The sequence below is a fragment of the Bufo bufo genome, chromosome 4 (genome assembly GCF_905171765.1).
Source record: "Bufo bufo chromosome 4, aBufBuf1.1, whole genome shotgun sequence".
NCBI classification, from domain to species: domain Eukaryota; kingdom Metazoa; phylum Chordata; class Amphibia; order Anura; family Bufonidae; genus Bufo; species Bufo bufo.
In genome coordinates, this window is record NC_053392.1 from 490,131,825 (window position 1) to 490,150,391 (window position 18,567).

Consider the following 18,567-nt stretch of genomic DNA (forward strand, 5'->3'; position numbering starts at 1 on the left):
CGTTCCCTGAATTTAATGGAGGCCAGTATGGCACCAGTGGAGGTAGCATTTATGTAGGTTCCTGTCCTAAAAATAGCCTTGCTGCTGGCGGAAAGGCACAAATAATTTTGTACAAAATGATTGTGCCAACAAGCTAACATTTATAACATAACATTAGCAATTGTACATTTTTTATAGTGAGTATGGCACTTTTGTATAGTATTTACTTGATTATTTGTGTTTGCAGAGTGCTGTTGTATTGCTTTTCTGCTTTCAACCATATTTTAGGTCCGTGTCCGAGCCACTTATTTTTGCAGTTTGGGCGATGACCCATTAATTTCTATGAGACCATAAAAAATGCAGACACCACATGGATGTCATCCGCTCTGTCCGAATCTGTGTGTCTGTCCCCCAAATTATAGAACATGTCAAATTCTTGTCCAAGAAAAGGCATTTCTACTACTAAGCCTGTGAAAAATGTGCCATGCAAACAGCTGCTATCCATATTTTGTGGATCTAGTTTGCAGACCAAAAAATACATATGGTCGTGTGCATGAAGCCTTACATTGACTGAGACTACATCTGCGAGGCTTTGGCTGGGATGGGTAGCACACAAGATACTTGGAGAGGCACATGTCTGACTCATACCTTCACATTGGTCTCCAGCAGCAGATAGCTTGTAGCCATCATTACATATACATTTGAAAGATCCCCTGGTATTCCTGCACTGACCATGACCACATAGGCTTCTATCTTCACATTCATCAATATCTGCAGAAAAGGAGAAAAAACTATAGTTATTCAAAGAATATTTTCTGATGATACAAAGTATATTTACCTTTTGCTAAGCATAAGCAGTATAATGTTAAAGGGGGACCATCCTGCCATGGCCGGACATGCGGTGGTAATCATACTTACCTGATCCCTGCCGCTGGGATTTGGCTCTGCAGGTCCCGGCCCTCCCTACCTCAACATCCAATGACCGATGTGGACAATGACTGGCCGCGGCAGTGACGTGTCCCCCATGCATCATGTGACCCAGTGACATGACGCATGGGTCAAACATTACTGCTGCGGCCAGTCATTGGCTGCAGCCATCACATGCATGACCAGCGTCAAATCGAATGTTTACACTGGGAGACCCAGGACCTGCGGCGCCGGTGGGGCAGCGATGGAGTCAGAAACCAGAGGCAGGGCTCAGGTAAGTAGGACTACCACTGAAGGTCTGGCAATGCTGGGGGGTCTGTAAAAAAAAGTCCCAAGGGGTGAACAACCCCTTTAAGGCTGGGTTTCCATATTCAGGTTTTCTTATACATCAGGTGTGGATCATAAATGGACAATAAGTAGTAAGGACATATACTTATTTTTTTTAATCCACATCTGGTTTTGGCTTCAAAAACTGCATTTACTAACCTGAATGTGGAACCTGGGTTACCATGAATAGATATTAATTTAGGGACTGTTCACATAATGTTTTACCCTAAACTGTATACAGATGTATGCCTCAGTAGATTCATTCATTTTAATGAGGCGAACGGAGTCCAAAAGTCTAAAGGTTTGACTGCTTGGGTTTGTTTTAGACTAAGGGAACAGAAAGAGTCTCCTGAAAAATGCAGTGAGACAGGGAAATTTTATAAAGATGAATCAGAGAGGCTTTTTTATTTCTCTTTCTGTGAACAGGGCCAGTTCAACTGAAAGATATAATAGGCTTTGCTGTCTATCCTCTCTGTTTCAACCCTCCTTAGAACAATAAGGGATAGTTCATACTACGTTAACGGCCAGTGAATTAACAGGAGGCAGAATTTAACTATGTATGTTAAGACTATGTATATTAAGGAAGTAATTATTTTAAGGCATAGCAATAAAATGTATGGTTTTAGTTATCACTAGTCCCTGTACAAGTTCAGTTCATTTCTATTGAGGTGATACATAATGGTTGGCACGCACAATAAAAGGATTTACTCCACCACCTATGTACAAAACGTTCCAGGTGGTCTCACTGAGCTGCTGAGCATGTGTGACCACTAGGACTAGACAAAGAGACTAAACAAAGAGACAATCAAAGCACCAAAGAGGTGCCATAACACATATGTGATGATCACATCTAGGAATATTTTGAAAATGATGTTGTTTGCAATCTAGCAAAGTAAATTAATATGCACCGTGGAATATATATGGAATTTTTATCTGAATTTCCTTCTGTACACATGCAGTACTATACTCACATAGTTGTTCCCTTTTCTCAAAATGTTAAAGGTTTCGTTTGAAATCTTAATATAGAGTCTGCCTTTTGCCTCCAGAAACTGAGCAAATCTTCCCTATTGGCTTTGGTATCGCAGCTCAGCCTGCTTTAGGGCTCTTTCACACTTGCGTTGTCCGGATCCGGCGTGTACTCCATTTGCCGGAATTACACGCCGGATCCGGAAAAACGCAAGTGAACTGAAAGCATTTGAAGACGGATCCGTCTTCAAAATGCGTTCAGTGTTACTATGGCAGCCAGGACGCTATTAAAGTCCTGGTTGCCATAGTAGTAGTGGGGAGCGGGGGAGCAGTATACTTACAGTCCGTGCGGCTCCCAGGGCGCTCCAGAATGACGTCAGAGCACCCCATGCGCATGGATGACGTGATCCATGCGACACGTCATCTATGAGCGTGGGGCGCCCTGACGTCACTCTGGAGCACCGCGGGAGCCGCACGGACGGTAAGTATACTGCTCCCCCGCTCCCCACTACACTTTACCATGGCTGCCAGGACTTTAGCGTCCTGGAAGCCATGGTAACCATTCAGAAAAAGCTAAACGTCGGATCCGGCAATGCGCCGAAACAACGTTTAGCTTAAGGCCGGATCCGGATTAATGCCTTTCAATGGGCATTAATTCCAGATCCGGCCTTGCAGCAAGTGTTCAGGATTTTTGGCCGGAGCAAAAAGCGCAGCGTGCTGCGGTATTTTCTCCGGCCAAAAAACGTTCCGGTCCTGAACTGAAGACATCCTGAAGCATCCTGAACGGATTTCTCTCCATTCAGAATGCATTAGGATAAAACTGATCAGGATTCTTCCGGCATAGAGCCCCGATGACGGAACTCTATGCCGGAAGAGAAGAACGCAAGTGTGAAAGAGCCCTTAAAAAGGCATTTGTCAACAGAGTTGTAGCTATGAAACTGGCTGACCTGTTACATGTGCACTTGGCAGCTGAAGGCATCTGTGTTGGTCCTGTGCTGATAGATGCCCTTAAAGCGAATGGGCCTGAGCTATAATATCAGGGACAAAGCAATTTAAAGGGACTTTTATAGTCATAACTTTCAGCACAGTCCAATTATATATATAGTAGTGGGAACACTATCCCATGGAAAATAATATAGTGTTTATAGTCATAACTTTCAGCACAGTCCAATTATATATATAGTAGTGGGAACACTATCCCATGGAAAATAATATAGTGCTTTTGTATTGTTTTGCTTCATAGTAACATAGTACATAAGGCCGAAAAAAGACATTTGTCCATCCAGTTCGGCCTGTTATCCTGCAAGTTGATCCAGAGGAAGGCAAAAAAAAAACTGTGAGGTAAAAGCCAATTTTCCCCACTTTAGGGGAATAAAATATTCCTTCCCGACCCCAACAGGCAATCAGAATAACTCCCTGGATCAACGACCTCTCTAGTAGCTATAACCTGTAATAGTAAATATTCATGAAAACAAAAACATCATCCTTTAAAAGTTTATTTTCTTAATGCCCTCAGAATACCATCATAGAGATAACAAGAGTGTGTTCTGATCTTACAAATACACAGATATTATATGTATGACTAAAATGCAATATATTGGTTGCTACAGAGACTAGTAAATTCATTATGTAAAAAGATTGGCAAACAATACAAGAGCTTTGATCAGTTCTCCATGGCAACCAATAAGAGACCAATGTGCGGGTCCCAAGGCCTTTAAAATCTAAAATAATATTACATTTATAAAATGTTATATTATACAGAACAAGCAGAATACCAGAATACATACCATCACATCTGTCCCTAGCTGGGCTCAACTGATATCCTTGGTTGCAGGAGCACAAAAAGGAACCTTCGGTGTTTTGGCACTTGCCATTTAGACATAAGTTACCCAGCTGACATTCATCAATGTCTATAAAAAATAAATGATAAAGGAATAATTATTTGAATAATCAAATAGTTTTATTATTTACAAACTCAGAGAACACATTAGGCAAATCCTTTAAAAAGTTTGTTGAACTGCATCTAGTGAACAGTAGGGGTCCCACGATCACTAGATGGCCTCCATAACTTCTTTACAAGAAAGGGGACATGAAGCTAGTTATGTGATTACTTTTGGCCACTCAACCAAAATGCTCTCTAAGGCTAGGGCTACACCTCAACATGTGTCGTGAAAAAAGGGTAGGACTTCTTAATGATAGTCAATGGTGTAGCACTCCAATACGCTGCGACAGCCACACAACAATCCAACTTTCCTATGACAAGAAGTCGCGCGACACATGTTGCTGTGAAGCCCTAGCCCAGGCATGGCCAACCTGTGGCTCTCCAGCTGTTGTAATACTACAACTCCCTGCTGTAAGCTGATAGCTGTTGGCAGTTTGGGCATGATGGGAGTTTTGCAACAACTGGAGAGCCTCAGGTTGGCCATCCCTGCCCTAGCCTAATAGCCTCTCAGTATAGATCTTAGGCTTTATTTGACAGGCTTTCAGGGTATCTAATTTAAAGAGATGTGAAGCAACAATGTAAATTACACTCATTTTCAGAATTAAAGGGGTTGTCCCACAAAAATAAAAAATTCTATATTTTTACACCAGCACCTGGATCCGAATACTTTTGTAATGGCATGTAATTAAAAATTTAGTATAGCTGCTGAGTTATTCAATACATTTTATCAGTATAGCACCACCTGCTGTTTGTTCTTTTGCCTATTTCTCCACCCACCTTAGTAACATCACTGAGGTGCGGGACACACATGCTCAGTTTCATCAGCCATACTGAAGCTGTGACAGTTAGGCTCCATTCACACATCCGCAATTCCATTCCGCATTTTACGGAACGGAATTGTGGACCCATACATTTCTATGGGGCCCACAACGTGCAGCCCGATCCGGAATTGCGGACCCGCACTTCCGGGTCCGCAATTCCGATCCTGAAAAAAAATAGAACATGTCCTATTCTTGTCCGCAATAGCGGACGAGAATAGGCATATTCTCTTAGTGCCGGCAATGTGCGGTCCGCAAAATGCGGAACGCACATTGCCGCTGTCCGTGTTTTGCGGATCCGCAAAACACACACGGATGTGTGAATGAACCCTTACAGGCAGAGAGCTGCAGCAGAAAGGACAGGCCCTCTGAGAAAGCGCACGCTCACTGAGCTGTGATTGAGAGAGAGAGCAGAAAGGACACACACCCTGAGCTACCAGCTTTACATAAATGCAGCAGAGCAACTGAGGCAGTGAATGAGGAGAGTTCTGGATCCATGGGAGGTACAGGATTTGTTAGAAAGGGATTGTCATTAGTGTTGAGCGAACTTCTGTTTTAAGTTCGGCGTCTAAAGTTCGGCTTCCGGTTAGCGGAGAATCCCGATATGGATTCCGAATTACGTTGTGGTCTGTGGTAGCGGAATCAATAATGGCCGATTATTGATTCCGCTACCACGGACCACAACGGAATTCGGAATCCATATCGGGATTCTCCGCTAACCGGAAGCCGAACTTTAGACGCCGAACTTAAAACAGAAGTTTGCTCAACACTAATTGTCATGTACTATATAATGCCTGATTTTAATTCTTTGCATTAATCATGGGATAAGCCCTTTAATGTTCATTGTGTGTGTGTTTGTATATATACCCATGAATAAATACGACTAGACAACAATTTGGGCTGATTCAACAAAAAATGCATGGCCAAAGTAAGAATCAATCAACAAAACGGAGATGTGTTGCTCCAATAGAGCGGTACATTGCAAAACAGGGTAAAGCTTCCTTCCCATTCCTAAGGAGAGAGGCTCACCGGATGGCGGTGTGCTGTAACAGGCACAACACCAATGTAGTATGCGGGAAAGACCTCAGCTGTTCCATATCCTTTCCTAGTGGGATAACTGCCCTGCTCTGTGAAACATATCAGTTGTGGAATCCAGAAAGGTAAAACAATGGATGATCTGTTGGGGGCGTTCATTAGGTCATGAGAAGATGCAGTTTGTGAACACTCCTGGTGTTGTTTTTGTTGTAGATTATACAATTTGGGTGTAAAATCACTGTTTTGGTCAGATTGTACATTATGTGGGTCACTCTTGAAATATGTAATCTACAATATAAATGACTCTACAAGCGTCTTAACATGAAATTACAACTTTGCATCCTTTTGGCACCTAACAGATCATCCATTGTTTTCCCTCTCTGCATCCCAACTCACTTCAAGTGATAATCGATGCATCTTTGTGACAGAATGATCAAATCTGGCCAATGAAAATCTGTTCCATCAAAAAATGCATCAGGCTTGAACATTTATTCTTGATCTCTACTTGTTTTTGTTAAGTGTGTAACAACAATAAAAGGGTTTCACAATTACTACAGTCATTCCAGAACGCCCATCTGCTCATGACCAAATCTGTTTCTAGAACTGCCTTTAGGGAAACTATGATCCAATCTCACCAGTACAAAACAAATCTGGTTTGACATCAGTTGGTAAAGTCTGCCATTCACAAATGGAACCAGATGGATCTATTAGTCACTAGCCTTCTTCTACATTCTTACCAAATCCAGACCTTACCCTTCTTCCAAAAATACATACAAATGTAATGCTGAAGTGGAACATCTAATTACCAATGCACTGTTTGCTGTCAGAGGTTGACTCAAATCCTGGTCGACATGTGCACATGTATGATCCCTCCAGATTGGAGCAGTCACCATTGGCACACAACGATGTGTCTTCTTGGCACTCATCAACGTCTACAAATTAAAGGAAAAATGAAGGTCAGTAAAAAACAAAAACATAAGGTACAAATGTGCAGACATGTAGGAATGTCACTTTCATTAGTCAGTCAGGCACAGTGCCAGCAAATTTATTTACAGGCTACATTGGAAACAAAATCTGCTTGCAATTTTCATATTTTTATAAAGTGCTCATCAAGGAAAGCCTACAGTGGTTGTATTTTCTGGCTTTACTATAGCACAAGACAATATTTAATAACACAGATCACATATCTGTTCAATAACAGGAAAACACGTGAAAAATGAAATGCGGGGTGTTTATTGCACATTGAAATGTTTTAATGATTATCTCAGATGTAAATATCAGAATGCCCTCGCCTTGCGGGTATCAAATAAAGGGTACAGCTCAGACTCTAAGACAAATGGGCAAATCTGTTCAACAGAATACTTTCTGCAGGAGAGAAGGAGGCTTGGCAGCCACGGGGGTGCTTTGGGCTCCTAGGATTGTGATCCTTACATTCACAGCTATGTATGGAGCTTAGGGGGTCATTTGTTATACTGAAGTACACCTAAATAAGGTGTATTCCAGGCACAGGTGGCAGCGGAATGGTTAGTTGCACCACTATCTGCGTCTTTGCCCCACTCACGCCAGGTCTAAAATTGTGGGCGTGGCGTTGGCGGGGACGGTCTCAGCAAGCCCGTCTCATTTACCATTTTTTATGCCTGTTTTAGGTGTAGGAAAAAGTCTAAATGTAAGACAGCAAGAAAACTGTCTTACATTTAGAACTGGCGCTTGATGCGCCTGCGCCTCTTCATAACTTCGGCGGATCCTCCGCCATCTATGGGGCGTCTAAAACTTGTGCCGTGTAAACTGGGATCTGCCGCCCAGAAATAATCTGAATGGGGACAATCAATCTCTTTTCCTCATACAGCAGAGGTAACTTTTGTATGTAAATGTAGCTCTCCCCTCTGCTAACAACCAGAAAAATATCAGGAATGTTCGAAATACATGCCTGCACAGATGGCCTATGTAAAGGGGCCTTTAATTTGAACTGACCTAGCATTTTTGTTACAATCTGTATTGATCAGCTCCAGTGCTGGAGTCCACACAATAGGCTATATGCACGAGGTCCCTGATCTCCCTCCCCACTGACTGCAACCAGAAAAAGGCTGTCAATCAGCACGGAGAGAGCAGGGACCTCATGAATTGTGTATTATGCATTACTGGAGCTGTCCAATACCAATTTTAGCAAAACACCTGGGTCAATTCAAGAAAATGATCCAGTATTTTGCCACGAGTATAGTTTTTGCTGTCCTTTAAAATGATACCCTGAAAAGTATGTAATCAGAAAGAAGGGTTAAGCTTCTGACCAAGAAGTGGTTACATTTTTTTTTTTTACATAGGTTAGTTTATTTCAAACCAACGATTGTAATAAGCATGCTGTAAAAAACAAACAAAAAAAAACCAATAATGCCCTAGAATCCTTAAAATCCTGAACTATGAAGCGTATGCAGTTGTCAGTGATTGCTCCCACTACTTCTTATAAATTCCACACCGAAGCATTAATGCAGGCTCTACACTGACTGCATGATGTTCTGCAAACTACATCCATAAGCTCTACGATTCTACATTTCTACTGACATCTCTATAAACCCCTTGATTATAATTTAAACTTACCATAACACTGTCCATTAGATCCTCTGAACCCATCAGGACAAGGCACACATGCAAACGAGCCAGGGTTATTGACACATCTGTCATATGGACATGTGGTTGGGACCAAGCATTCATCAATATCTGAAATGTAAAAATATATATATTATAACTTCAAAAAAATGGAACTCCTTATTGTGTAACATGCTGTATTACTTCTGAAAGAAAGCTGCTGGGAAAAGCTTCAATAAAAAGGGAAATGCAGAGTTAAACCAAAATTACAGCCACAATCTGTCTCCAATCTCCCAAGGCTTTAGAGATTTTCCTGCCAAATATATAAGTTACGGCAATAAGCCTTCGTTCACATCATCGTTCAGCCTTTCCGTTCTCCTGCTCCGTTTAGGAGCAGGAGAACGGAAAGGACGGTGAAGGCACATAACTGAGCCAAACAGAGCCTAAGGACCCCATAGACTATAATGTGGTCCGTTATGTTTCCACTCAGAAGATGATTTTGGAGCGGAGACAAAAGTTGTGCATGCAGGACATTATAGTCTATGGGGTCCTAAGGGCTCAGTTTGGCTCAGTTATGTGCCTTCTCTGTCTTTTCCATTCTCCTGCTCCTAAACGGAACGGAAAGGCTGAACACTGATGTGAATGAAGCCTAATAGGGGATTGTGTGACAATTAAAGGGGATCTGTCACCAGCGACCTCCCTATCAAACTGCCTGCATAGACACATAGCTGTGGCTCACCTGATTAAAGCACTGGCTTTCTTTTGTTGATCCAAGGCTCTGTTCTAAATGATGACATACTAGCTGCCATTAGTACCTCTTGGGGTTGGAAATTCCATAGTATGACTACTCTAACTGTAAAGAACCCTTTCCTGTACTGATGTCTAATATGCTGTTCATCCGGTTCTTTGTACTGACCACACAAAAATGTATACTTTTAAATGGGATCACATCCCATGCCATTTAATAATCTAGTTGCCTGCCTTTGACCCCTCTCCAGCTTCCCTGCATTATATAATTTATACAATGCTGAAAACTGAATCTCAATTTCCAGATGTGGTCTTACGAGGGATCACAGACTTTTTGTCTCAATTTTTATACACCAAAAATCTTGACATTGAGTACTGCAGTTTAGATTACTTTTCTGTCCAAGTCCTTTTCTTGTTATGGTGTCCCCAATTTAATTCCATTCAATGTGTATGCTGCGATATGATTACTAAGACCTAGGTGAATTACTTTAAACATTAAAATTCATCTGCTGTTTTTTTGCCCATGCCACCAGCTCATCTAGATCTGTCCCATTCCCCTGTTCTGATGGAGCAGCAAGTCGATCCTGACCACCGTTCTTGGGATCAATGGGAATCCCAGTGGTTGAACCCCCAGCGATCAACTAGGGATAGGGGATAACTTATAAACTTGGCACAATCCCTTTAAGAAGAGGTGTCTAAGAGGGGACATGCTTAACTTGTATAAGTATATAAATGGCCAGTAAAAAAATATGGTGAAAAGTGGCTTTATGTAAAGTCCCCTCAAAATAACAAGAGGGGACTGCCTCCATCTGGAAAAAAAAATCTGTTTCGAGAGGCGACAAGGCTCCTTTACCATAAGAACTGTGCATCTGTGGAAAAGTCTACCATGGCATCTGGTCACAGCAGGAACAACAGATGGCTTTAGAGAGGTAGATCTATAAATTCCAGTACATTTTGCATGTGAAGAATAGGATTGAGGTTTTTAGTCAGAGAAAACCCTTCCACTAACAGCAGTGGAGCCTATGGCACACTGATAGAGTTTCTGCCTCCCATCCGAAGGAAGAAAGAGAATAAAGGTTAAACACATAGGTGTATCCCTCAACCCTGTCAGAATGCTGAGGGTCCTTCCTGCATCCCCCATTCATTATCAAAGTGCTAACAGAGACAGCTTAAAATTCAGCACTGAAATACTGACAATGTCAATATTGCATCGGTAGACACATGCAACCCTAAACTACCCCCCCCCCCTTCATCCACACCCTCAACATACCTTGCTTGAATGTGATGGACATATGTCTTATTTCAACTGTACTAAAAATGCAACTATGTTACTTACCTTCACACTGTTCTCTTCTGTTCATACGGAAACCAGAGTCACAGTAGTGGCAACGGAATGATCCAACAGTGTTGATACAAAGCCCATCTGGACATGTATCTGGCCTCAAGCACTCATTCACATCTAAAGCAAAACGTAAAAAAAATAATCATGCATAGATAGCAAAACAGATATTACACAAAGTACAAATCTAAACTGTGTACACACTTCCATGCATTTTTAGTTCATACCAGGGATGGGCAATTCATTTGAATAGTTTGTCCTTTTAGAGCCTGAAGATGTTGGAGCACTGTATCAGAACATGTTCATATTCCCTGCACCACTAACCCTGTCACAGGGTGCTGGCGCTGAGCCAATGTAAAAAGTGTCACTTACTGAGCAATGTAAATATCCCCATGGGAGCTCAGCACTGTAGTTGGGCTCCCGCTGTAATGGACGGAAAGGAGATAACTCCGATCCAGAACATGTGATTCCTTAGATGCCATGGTCAATATCAATTATGGCATCTAGGCAGTTTATTAAGCAGCTCCCTGTCACTATTGGCTTCCCATGTAAGCAATCATGGGGCGCTGATTCACTACCATTGCAGCCAGGAGCCCACTGGCCTGCCATGACTGTATGCCTATTAGACTGTGCCACAGACACATCCTAATAGATAGCCTGTCACTGTTAGGCCGAATGCACACGGTCGTGTTCCGCGGCCGAGAGCGGTCCGTGGTATGCCGGGCTGGATTCTTGTTCAGAGCAGGAGCGCACAGCGTCATTGGTTGCTATGACGCCGTGCGCTTTATGCCGCCGCTGCACTACAGTAATACGCTCGTATAGAGTATTACTGTAGTGCAGCGGCGACATGAAGCGCACAGCGTCATAGCAACCAATGACGCAGTGTGCTCCTGCTCTGAACAGGAATCCAGCCCGGCATACCACGGACCGCTCTCGGCCGCGGAACATGGCCCTGTGCATTCGGCCTTACAGTGATAGGCCATGATGAATTAGTATACAAGGTACTGTATAATAATGCATTATAAATGCCTTTTTTCCAAGTGGGATTAAAAAAAATTATAATAATAAAATTGTTTCAGTATATTTTTTTAACATTGGGTAGGGACAGGGATGTTAAACATTTTTGTAATATAATTTATTAGTGAAAGATGTTCAGTCTTCAGCATTTTACGGAGTGCTGAAGACACCTGTATGTAACATATAGTGGCTTCCAGTCTGCCTTTTGTCACTACTTTAGTCCTTGATTATGTACAGTCGTGGCCAAAAGTTTTGGGAATGACACAAATATTAGTTTACACAAAGTTTGCTGCTAAACTGCTTTTAGATCTTTGTTTCAGTTGTTTCTGTGATGTAGTGAAATATAATTACACGCACTTCATACGTTTCAAAGGCTTTTATCGACAATTACATGACATTTATGCAAAGAGTCAGTATTTGCAGTGTTGGCCCTTCTTTTTCAGGACCTCTGCAATTCGACTGGGCATGCTCTCAATCAACTTCTGGGCCAATTCCTGACTGATAGCAACCCATTCTTTCATATTCACTTCTTGGAGTTTGTCAGAATTAGTGGGTTTTTGTTTGTCCACCCGCCTCTTGAGGATTGACCACAAGTTCTCAATGGGATTAAGATCTGGGGAGTTTCCAGGCCATGGACCCAAAATGTCAACAATTTGGTCCCCGAGCCACTTAGTTATCACTTTTGCCTTATGGCACGGTGCTCCATCGTGCTGGAAAATGCATTGTTCTTCACAAAACTGTTGTTGGATTGTTGGAAGAAGTTGCTGTTGGAGGGTGTTTTGGTACCATTCTTTATTCATGGCTGTGTTTTGGGGCAAAATTGTGAGTAAGCCCACTCCCTTGGATGAGAAGCAACCCCACACATGAATGGTCTCAGGATGCTTTACTGTTGGCATGACACAGAACTGATGGTAGCGTTCACCTTTTCTTCTCCGGACAAGCCTTTTTCCAGATGCCCCAAACAATCGGAAAGAGGCTTAATCGGAGAATATGACTTTGCCCCAGTCCTCAGCAGTCCATTCACCATACTTTCTGCAGAAGATCAATCTGTCCCTGATGTTTTTTTTGGAGAGAAGTGGCTTCTTTGCTGGCCTTCTTGACACCAGGCCATCTTCCAAAAGTCTTCGCCTCACTGTGCGTACAGATGCGCTCACACCTGCCTGCTGCCATTCCTGAGCAAGCTCTGCACTGGTGGCACTCTGATCCCGCATCTGAATCCTCTTTCAGAGACGATCCTGGCGCTTGCTGGACTTTCTTGGACGCCCTCAAGCCTTCTTAACAAGAATTGAACCTCTTTCCTTGAAGTTCTTGATGATCCTATAAATTGTTGATTGAGGTGCAATCTTAGTAGCCACAATATCCTTGCCTGTGAAGCCATTTTTATGCAGGTCACCATGGTTAACAATGGAAGAACAATGATTTCAAGCATCACCCTCCTTTTAACATGTCAAGTCTGCCATTTTAACCCAATCAGCCTGACATAATGATCTCTAGCCTTGTGCTCGTCAACAATCTAACCTGAGTTAACAAGACGATTACTGAAATGATCTCAGCAGGTCCTTTAATGACAGCAATGAAATGCAGTGGAAAGTTTTTTTTGGGATTAAGTTAATTTTCATGGCAAAGAAGGACTATGCAATTCATCTGATCACTCTTCATAACATTCTGGAGTATATGCAAATTGCTATTATAAAAACTTAAGCAGCAACATTTCCAATTTCCAATATTTATGTATTTCTCAAAACTTTTGGCCACGACTGTACATGTGCCCTAAATATCACAGCCTATTACCCAGTCTATCTGACTTGTTACACAATGGCGTCTTCATTGATCAGTACAACACTGAGGACAGACTCTCCTTAGTAACACCCAGTTAGAGCTTTAATAAGACTCTCAAACCCTGTTTTTTTAAATGAGTTAATAAAACATTTTTTCCCTAAAAAGTGGTTTTATTTTGTAAAAGTGGTAAAAAGTAAACCACACGCGCACCTATGGTATCACCGTGTTCTCCACCACCCGCACAATAAAATTAACATTATTCAAACCGTCCAGTGAACAAAGTAACAAAAAAGCAAAAAACAACGGAATTGTTTTCTTACTGTCTATCACAAAATAACATTTATATTAATGTCCCATTTAAACCACAATTGTACCAATGAAAACTACATCTTGTCCCGAAACACCAAGCCCATATACGGCTATGGTGGAAAAATAATTAAGTTCTGGCTCTTGGAATGTGGCAACATAAAAAGTTATTCTTTTTGCTTGATAGGTGCTATTATTGTGCAAAACACAAATAAATATATTCATATTTGGTATTGCAGTGATCGTATTGAGCCATAGAAGGACAGGCTAGTTATGCAACACCATGAACATTGTAAATCTGAAGCGCAATAAACGATGGTGGGAATGCTTCCCCCCCTCAAAAATAAATAAATAATAACGGTTAATCTATATACCCCAAAATGGGGTAACTAAAACATACAATTTGCCCGTAAAAAAAGAACCTGATATGGCTACATCAACAAATAAATAAAAAAGTTATTGCCACACAAAAGATAATCGTGAAAAATTGATAATTGTCCTTAAATTGAAAATAATCAAGATTATTTTTCGCTATAAATGCCAGTCTCTAGTTTTATAATGATTGCAACAATTCGTTATGTAATGTCTTTGCCATACTGTGATCGTGGTGCACTGTTACACTCATTGTAAAAGTTGGAAGTTGCATGTAAAAAATATGGCAAAATTCTGTAAATTCCCGGTAAACATGTGAAAAGCACAACTTTATTACATTCAAGAAGGATGTTGACTGTGTCAAAGACATCTGCGACACTGCATATTTTAATTGGCATAGTAGGTGCTAAAAGTACCCATCAAAGCACTATGTTTAAGAGTCTAAGCCTTGAATTTGGTACAGGAAACATTGTGGTGTGAGTTCATCATCAGTATGACCTAAATTGTTTGCAATGCCGAGGAACAGTAGGAGACTGATGGAGGGTCTACATTTTTGATGTCTGTTCACTGGGTGCACTTAAAGGTTAATTAATGAAACAGTTTTCTGATTGTTAAAGGATGCGCTCCAGATTAAAATATAACGCTTTTAATTTGTTTACGAACACTTGAAAAATTTCCGTATTTTTACGAAGACAGGACATTTATAGACAGTTGGCAAACCTGCTCCATGTTAAAATTAATCAGAGTAGTGCTACATACCCACACAGTCTGTTCCCTGTTCATTAGCCATATATCCTGCCGAGCAAATACATAGATAACGTCCGTCTGTATTCTCACAACGGCCATTTGAGCAGAGGCTGCGATCTTCGGCACACTCATTTATATCTATAAAAACATTAAAACACTAAATGGTGCATCCAATTCGTAATGTTGGCCATATATATCAGACTAATGTTAGCTGAACCCTTTCAGTAGGACATGCAGACCATCTAATGTGTATAGGGGTGTCCCGATATCTGCAGTTGGGGAAAATGAAGGATGGGGCCACTGAGTTTTAACATGTGTGATCCATTTCTTCTCAAGAGGTGTCCTGGCAGTGGTTTATTTCTTTCTCCCCATCCAGAGCACATACACGCTCAACTGAAAGAAGCATGCATGTATATGGTAGAGAGGAATAGAATACACTTACCGTACACTCTCAGTTGAGCATGTAGGTGTATGAGAAGGTAGAGAATAATCGCTTTTTTGGCCGACAGCCATCTAAAGCTTATGAATGCTATTCATAAGCTTTAGATAGCTGTCAGCCAAGCATGCTTTTTAAACTTTTTACTTCCTTTTACACTCTGGTCACTGTGGTTCCCCTACTCTTGGGACAAGGGACCAAGACAGATGATGGACACAGTGCCGGTCCACCCCAGAGCAAGAGCACTAGTCTGAAAACCTGATGAACATTCTACATACATGAAAAGGGGGCTAAGAACAGGACAAACAGCACTGCTAAGGAGAGGACATGTATGCTAACTTAACGTTTTGCATGTATAGTGACGTTTTATTTGAGAACTGGAGGGCTGCTTCGATGAAAGAAACAGTACATTTATCTTTTTGCTTAATTTTCATGTACTGAGTAATAATCAAAGGTCTACTGACCAATGGACATACTTTTAAATTTTAGAAGAGGACCTTACCAATACATTTAGTCTGATTTTCATTCCTCTTGTAGCCTTCATGGCAGACACACAGGTATCCAACTGGCAAGTTGACACAGAAACCTTCTCCACAGATGTTCGGGTCCACTATACATTCATTGACTTCTAATGAAATACAGCAGAAATCAGTGAAATCAGTTTACACAATAATAATCATAGTTATTGTCCTTTTTTTCACCAGGAACTTTTTGGAAACCACACAGAAAAACTGGACAAGTCACAGATCAATCTTTTTTTTGTTGAGTTACATGAAGAAGCTACAAATGTTGATAACAGTTGGTACATGCCTACTTGAGCCAGACTGTAGATTTTCATGAAAAACTTTCCAACAACTGAATCTGACATCGACAAAAAACATTATTTGGGTTTGATAGGTGTCGGCTAGTGCCGGGAACATAATTTTGTGTCCCAGAAAGTCACCAACAGACTACAACAAATGGGGTAAAATCTGACTTGTTGAACATGTATTATCATGAGTCTTACAATCAGCTTGACCTGTGGTGAAATATGTACGTCTTCACTCCAGAAATATGGCTTCAAAAAGTTGCAAAATAGGACTTTTGAGACTTTTTACAATCATTGGCGCAAAACTTTTGCAACTTTTTGCGTTTTTACACCACTAACTCCAGTTTTGAAATGAGGGTGGAAAAGTGGGCGTACTTAGCTATGTTAATGAGTTTCACACCAGATTTCTCATTGATACTTTTTTTGAAAATAACAAAAGACTTGCAATATCACTCCAGTGGGAGGGTGGAGTAGGAAAACTAGAGTAGCTTTTCTAGACAAAACTGATTAAGGATGAAACAAATTATTCAAACAATAGTCAGGTCCAAAAATATTGGGACTGACACAATTCTAACATTTTTGGCTCTATACACCACCACAATGGATTTGAAATGAAACAAAATCCAGACTGTTAGCTTTAATTTGAGGGTATTTACATCCAAATCAGGTGAACGGTGTAGGAATTACAACAGTTTGCATATTTGCTTCCCACTTGTTAAGTGACCAAAATTAATGGGACAATTGGCTTCTCAGCTGTTCCATGGCCAGGTGTGTGTTATTCCCTCATTATCCCAATTACAATGAGCAGATAAAAGGCCCAGAGTTAATTTCAAGTGTGCTATTTGCATTTGGAATCTGTTGCTGTCAACTCTCAAGATGAGATCCTAAGAGCTGTCACTATCAGTGAAGCAAGCCATCATTAGGCTGAAAAAACAAAACAAACCCATCAGAGAGATGGCAAAAACATTAGGCGTGGCCAAAACAACTGTTTGGAACATTCTTAAAAAGAAGGAACACATCGGTGAGCTCAGCAACACCAAAAGACCCGGAAGACCACGGAAAACAACTGTGGTGGATGACCGAAGAATTCTTACCCTGGTGAAGAAAACACCCTTCACAACAGTTGGCCAGATCAAGAACACTCTCCAGGAGGTAGGTGTATGTGTGTCAAAGTCAACAATCAAGAGAAGACTTCACCAGAGTGAATACAGAGGGTTCACCACAATATGTAAACCATTGGTGAGCCTCAAAAACAGGAAGGTCAGATTAGAGTTTGCCAAACAACATCTAAAAAAGCCTTCACAGTTCTGGAACAACATCCTATGGACAGATGAGACCAAGATCAAATTGTACCAGAGTGATGGGAAGAGAAGAGTATGGAGAAGGAAAGGAACTGCTCATGATCCTAAGCATACCACCTCATCAGTGAAGCATGGTGGTGGTAGTGTCATGGCATGGGCATGTATGGCTGCCAATGAAACTGGTTCTTTTGTATTTATTGATGATGTGACTGCTGACAAATGCAGCAGGATGAATTCTGAAGTGTTTCGGGCAATATTATCTGCTCATATTCAGCCAAATGCTTCAGAACTCATTGGACGGCTTCACAGTGCAGATGGACAATGACCCAAAGCATATTGCAAAAGCAACCAAAGAGTTTAAGGGAAAGAAGTGGAATGTTATGCAATGGCCAAGTCAATCACCTGACCTGAATCCGATTGGGCATGCATTTCACTTGCTGAAGACAAAACTGAAGGGAAAATGCCCCAAGAACAAGCAGGAACTGAAGACAGTTGCAGTAGAGGCCTGGCAGAGCATCACCAGGGATGAAACCCAGCGTCTGGTGATGTCTATGCGTTCCATACTTCAGGCTGTAATTGATTGCAAAGGATTTGGAACCAAGTATTAAGAAGTGAAAGTTTGATTTATGATTATTATTAGTATGTCCCATTACTTTTAGTCCCTCAAAAAGTGGGAGGCACATATGCAAACTGTTGTAATTCCTACACTGTTCACCTGATTTGGATGTAAATACCCTTAAATTAAAGCTGACAGTCTGCAGTTAAAGCACATCTTGTTCATTTAATTTCAAATGCATTGTGGTGGTGTATAGAGCCAAAAATGTTAGAATTGTGTCGATGTCCCAATATTTATGGACCTGACTATGTGAAATTTGATAAATCTGGCATTCCCCTCATGATAAATTCCCGCCTATATGTTTGTATGTATAGCACATTTCTTACAGACATAAGATAGATGACTTTCTATTCACAGTATAAGTGAATGTAAAATTCAGAATATACCTGTAACTTGAGTTGGAGCGATAACTTGGCTTTCACTTGACTTGGAAACATCAGGGGCTATTTCTACTGGCACGGGTGGAGATGATTTTTCAACGACGACTATAAAGCCAAAAACACAAATTTTTGCAGCTGATTAATA

The 18,567-nt window shown here is 41.2% G+C and overlaps 1 protein-coding gene across 3 annotated transcripts in view; it reads right to left on the reverse strand.

Moving 5' to 3' along the window:
- The window catches only part of LTBP1 (latent transforming growth factor beta binding protein 1), a 382,180-nt gene that overhangs the window by 71,106 nt on the left and 292,507 nt on the right, over positions 1-18,567 (reverse strand). For all 3 annotated transcript variants that reach the window (XM_040429549.1, XM_040429548.1, XM_040429550.1), the window contains 8 exons: positions 18,429-18,527; positions 15,820-15,945; positions 14,894-15,019; positions 10,658-10,780; positions 8,587-8,706; positions 6,801-6,926; positions 3,987-4,109; positions 628-750 (listed from right to left, as the gene is read on the reverse strand). In XM_040429549.1, the coding sequence (XP_040285483.1) occupies positions 628-750; positions 3,987-4,109; positions 6,801-6,926; positions 8,587-8,706; positions 10,658-10,780; positions 14,894-15,019; positions 15,820-15,945; positions 18,429-18,527 (966 nt within the window). The remainder of the gene's footprint in view (positions 1-627; positions 751-3,986; positions 4,110-6,800; positions 6,927-8,586; positions 8,707-10,657; positions 10,781-14,893; positions 15,020-15,819; positions 15,946-18,428; positions 18,528-18,567) is intronic.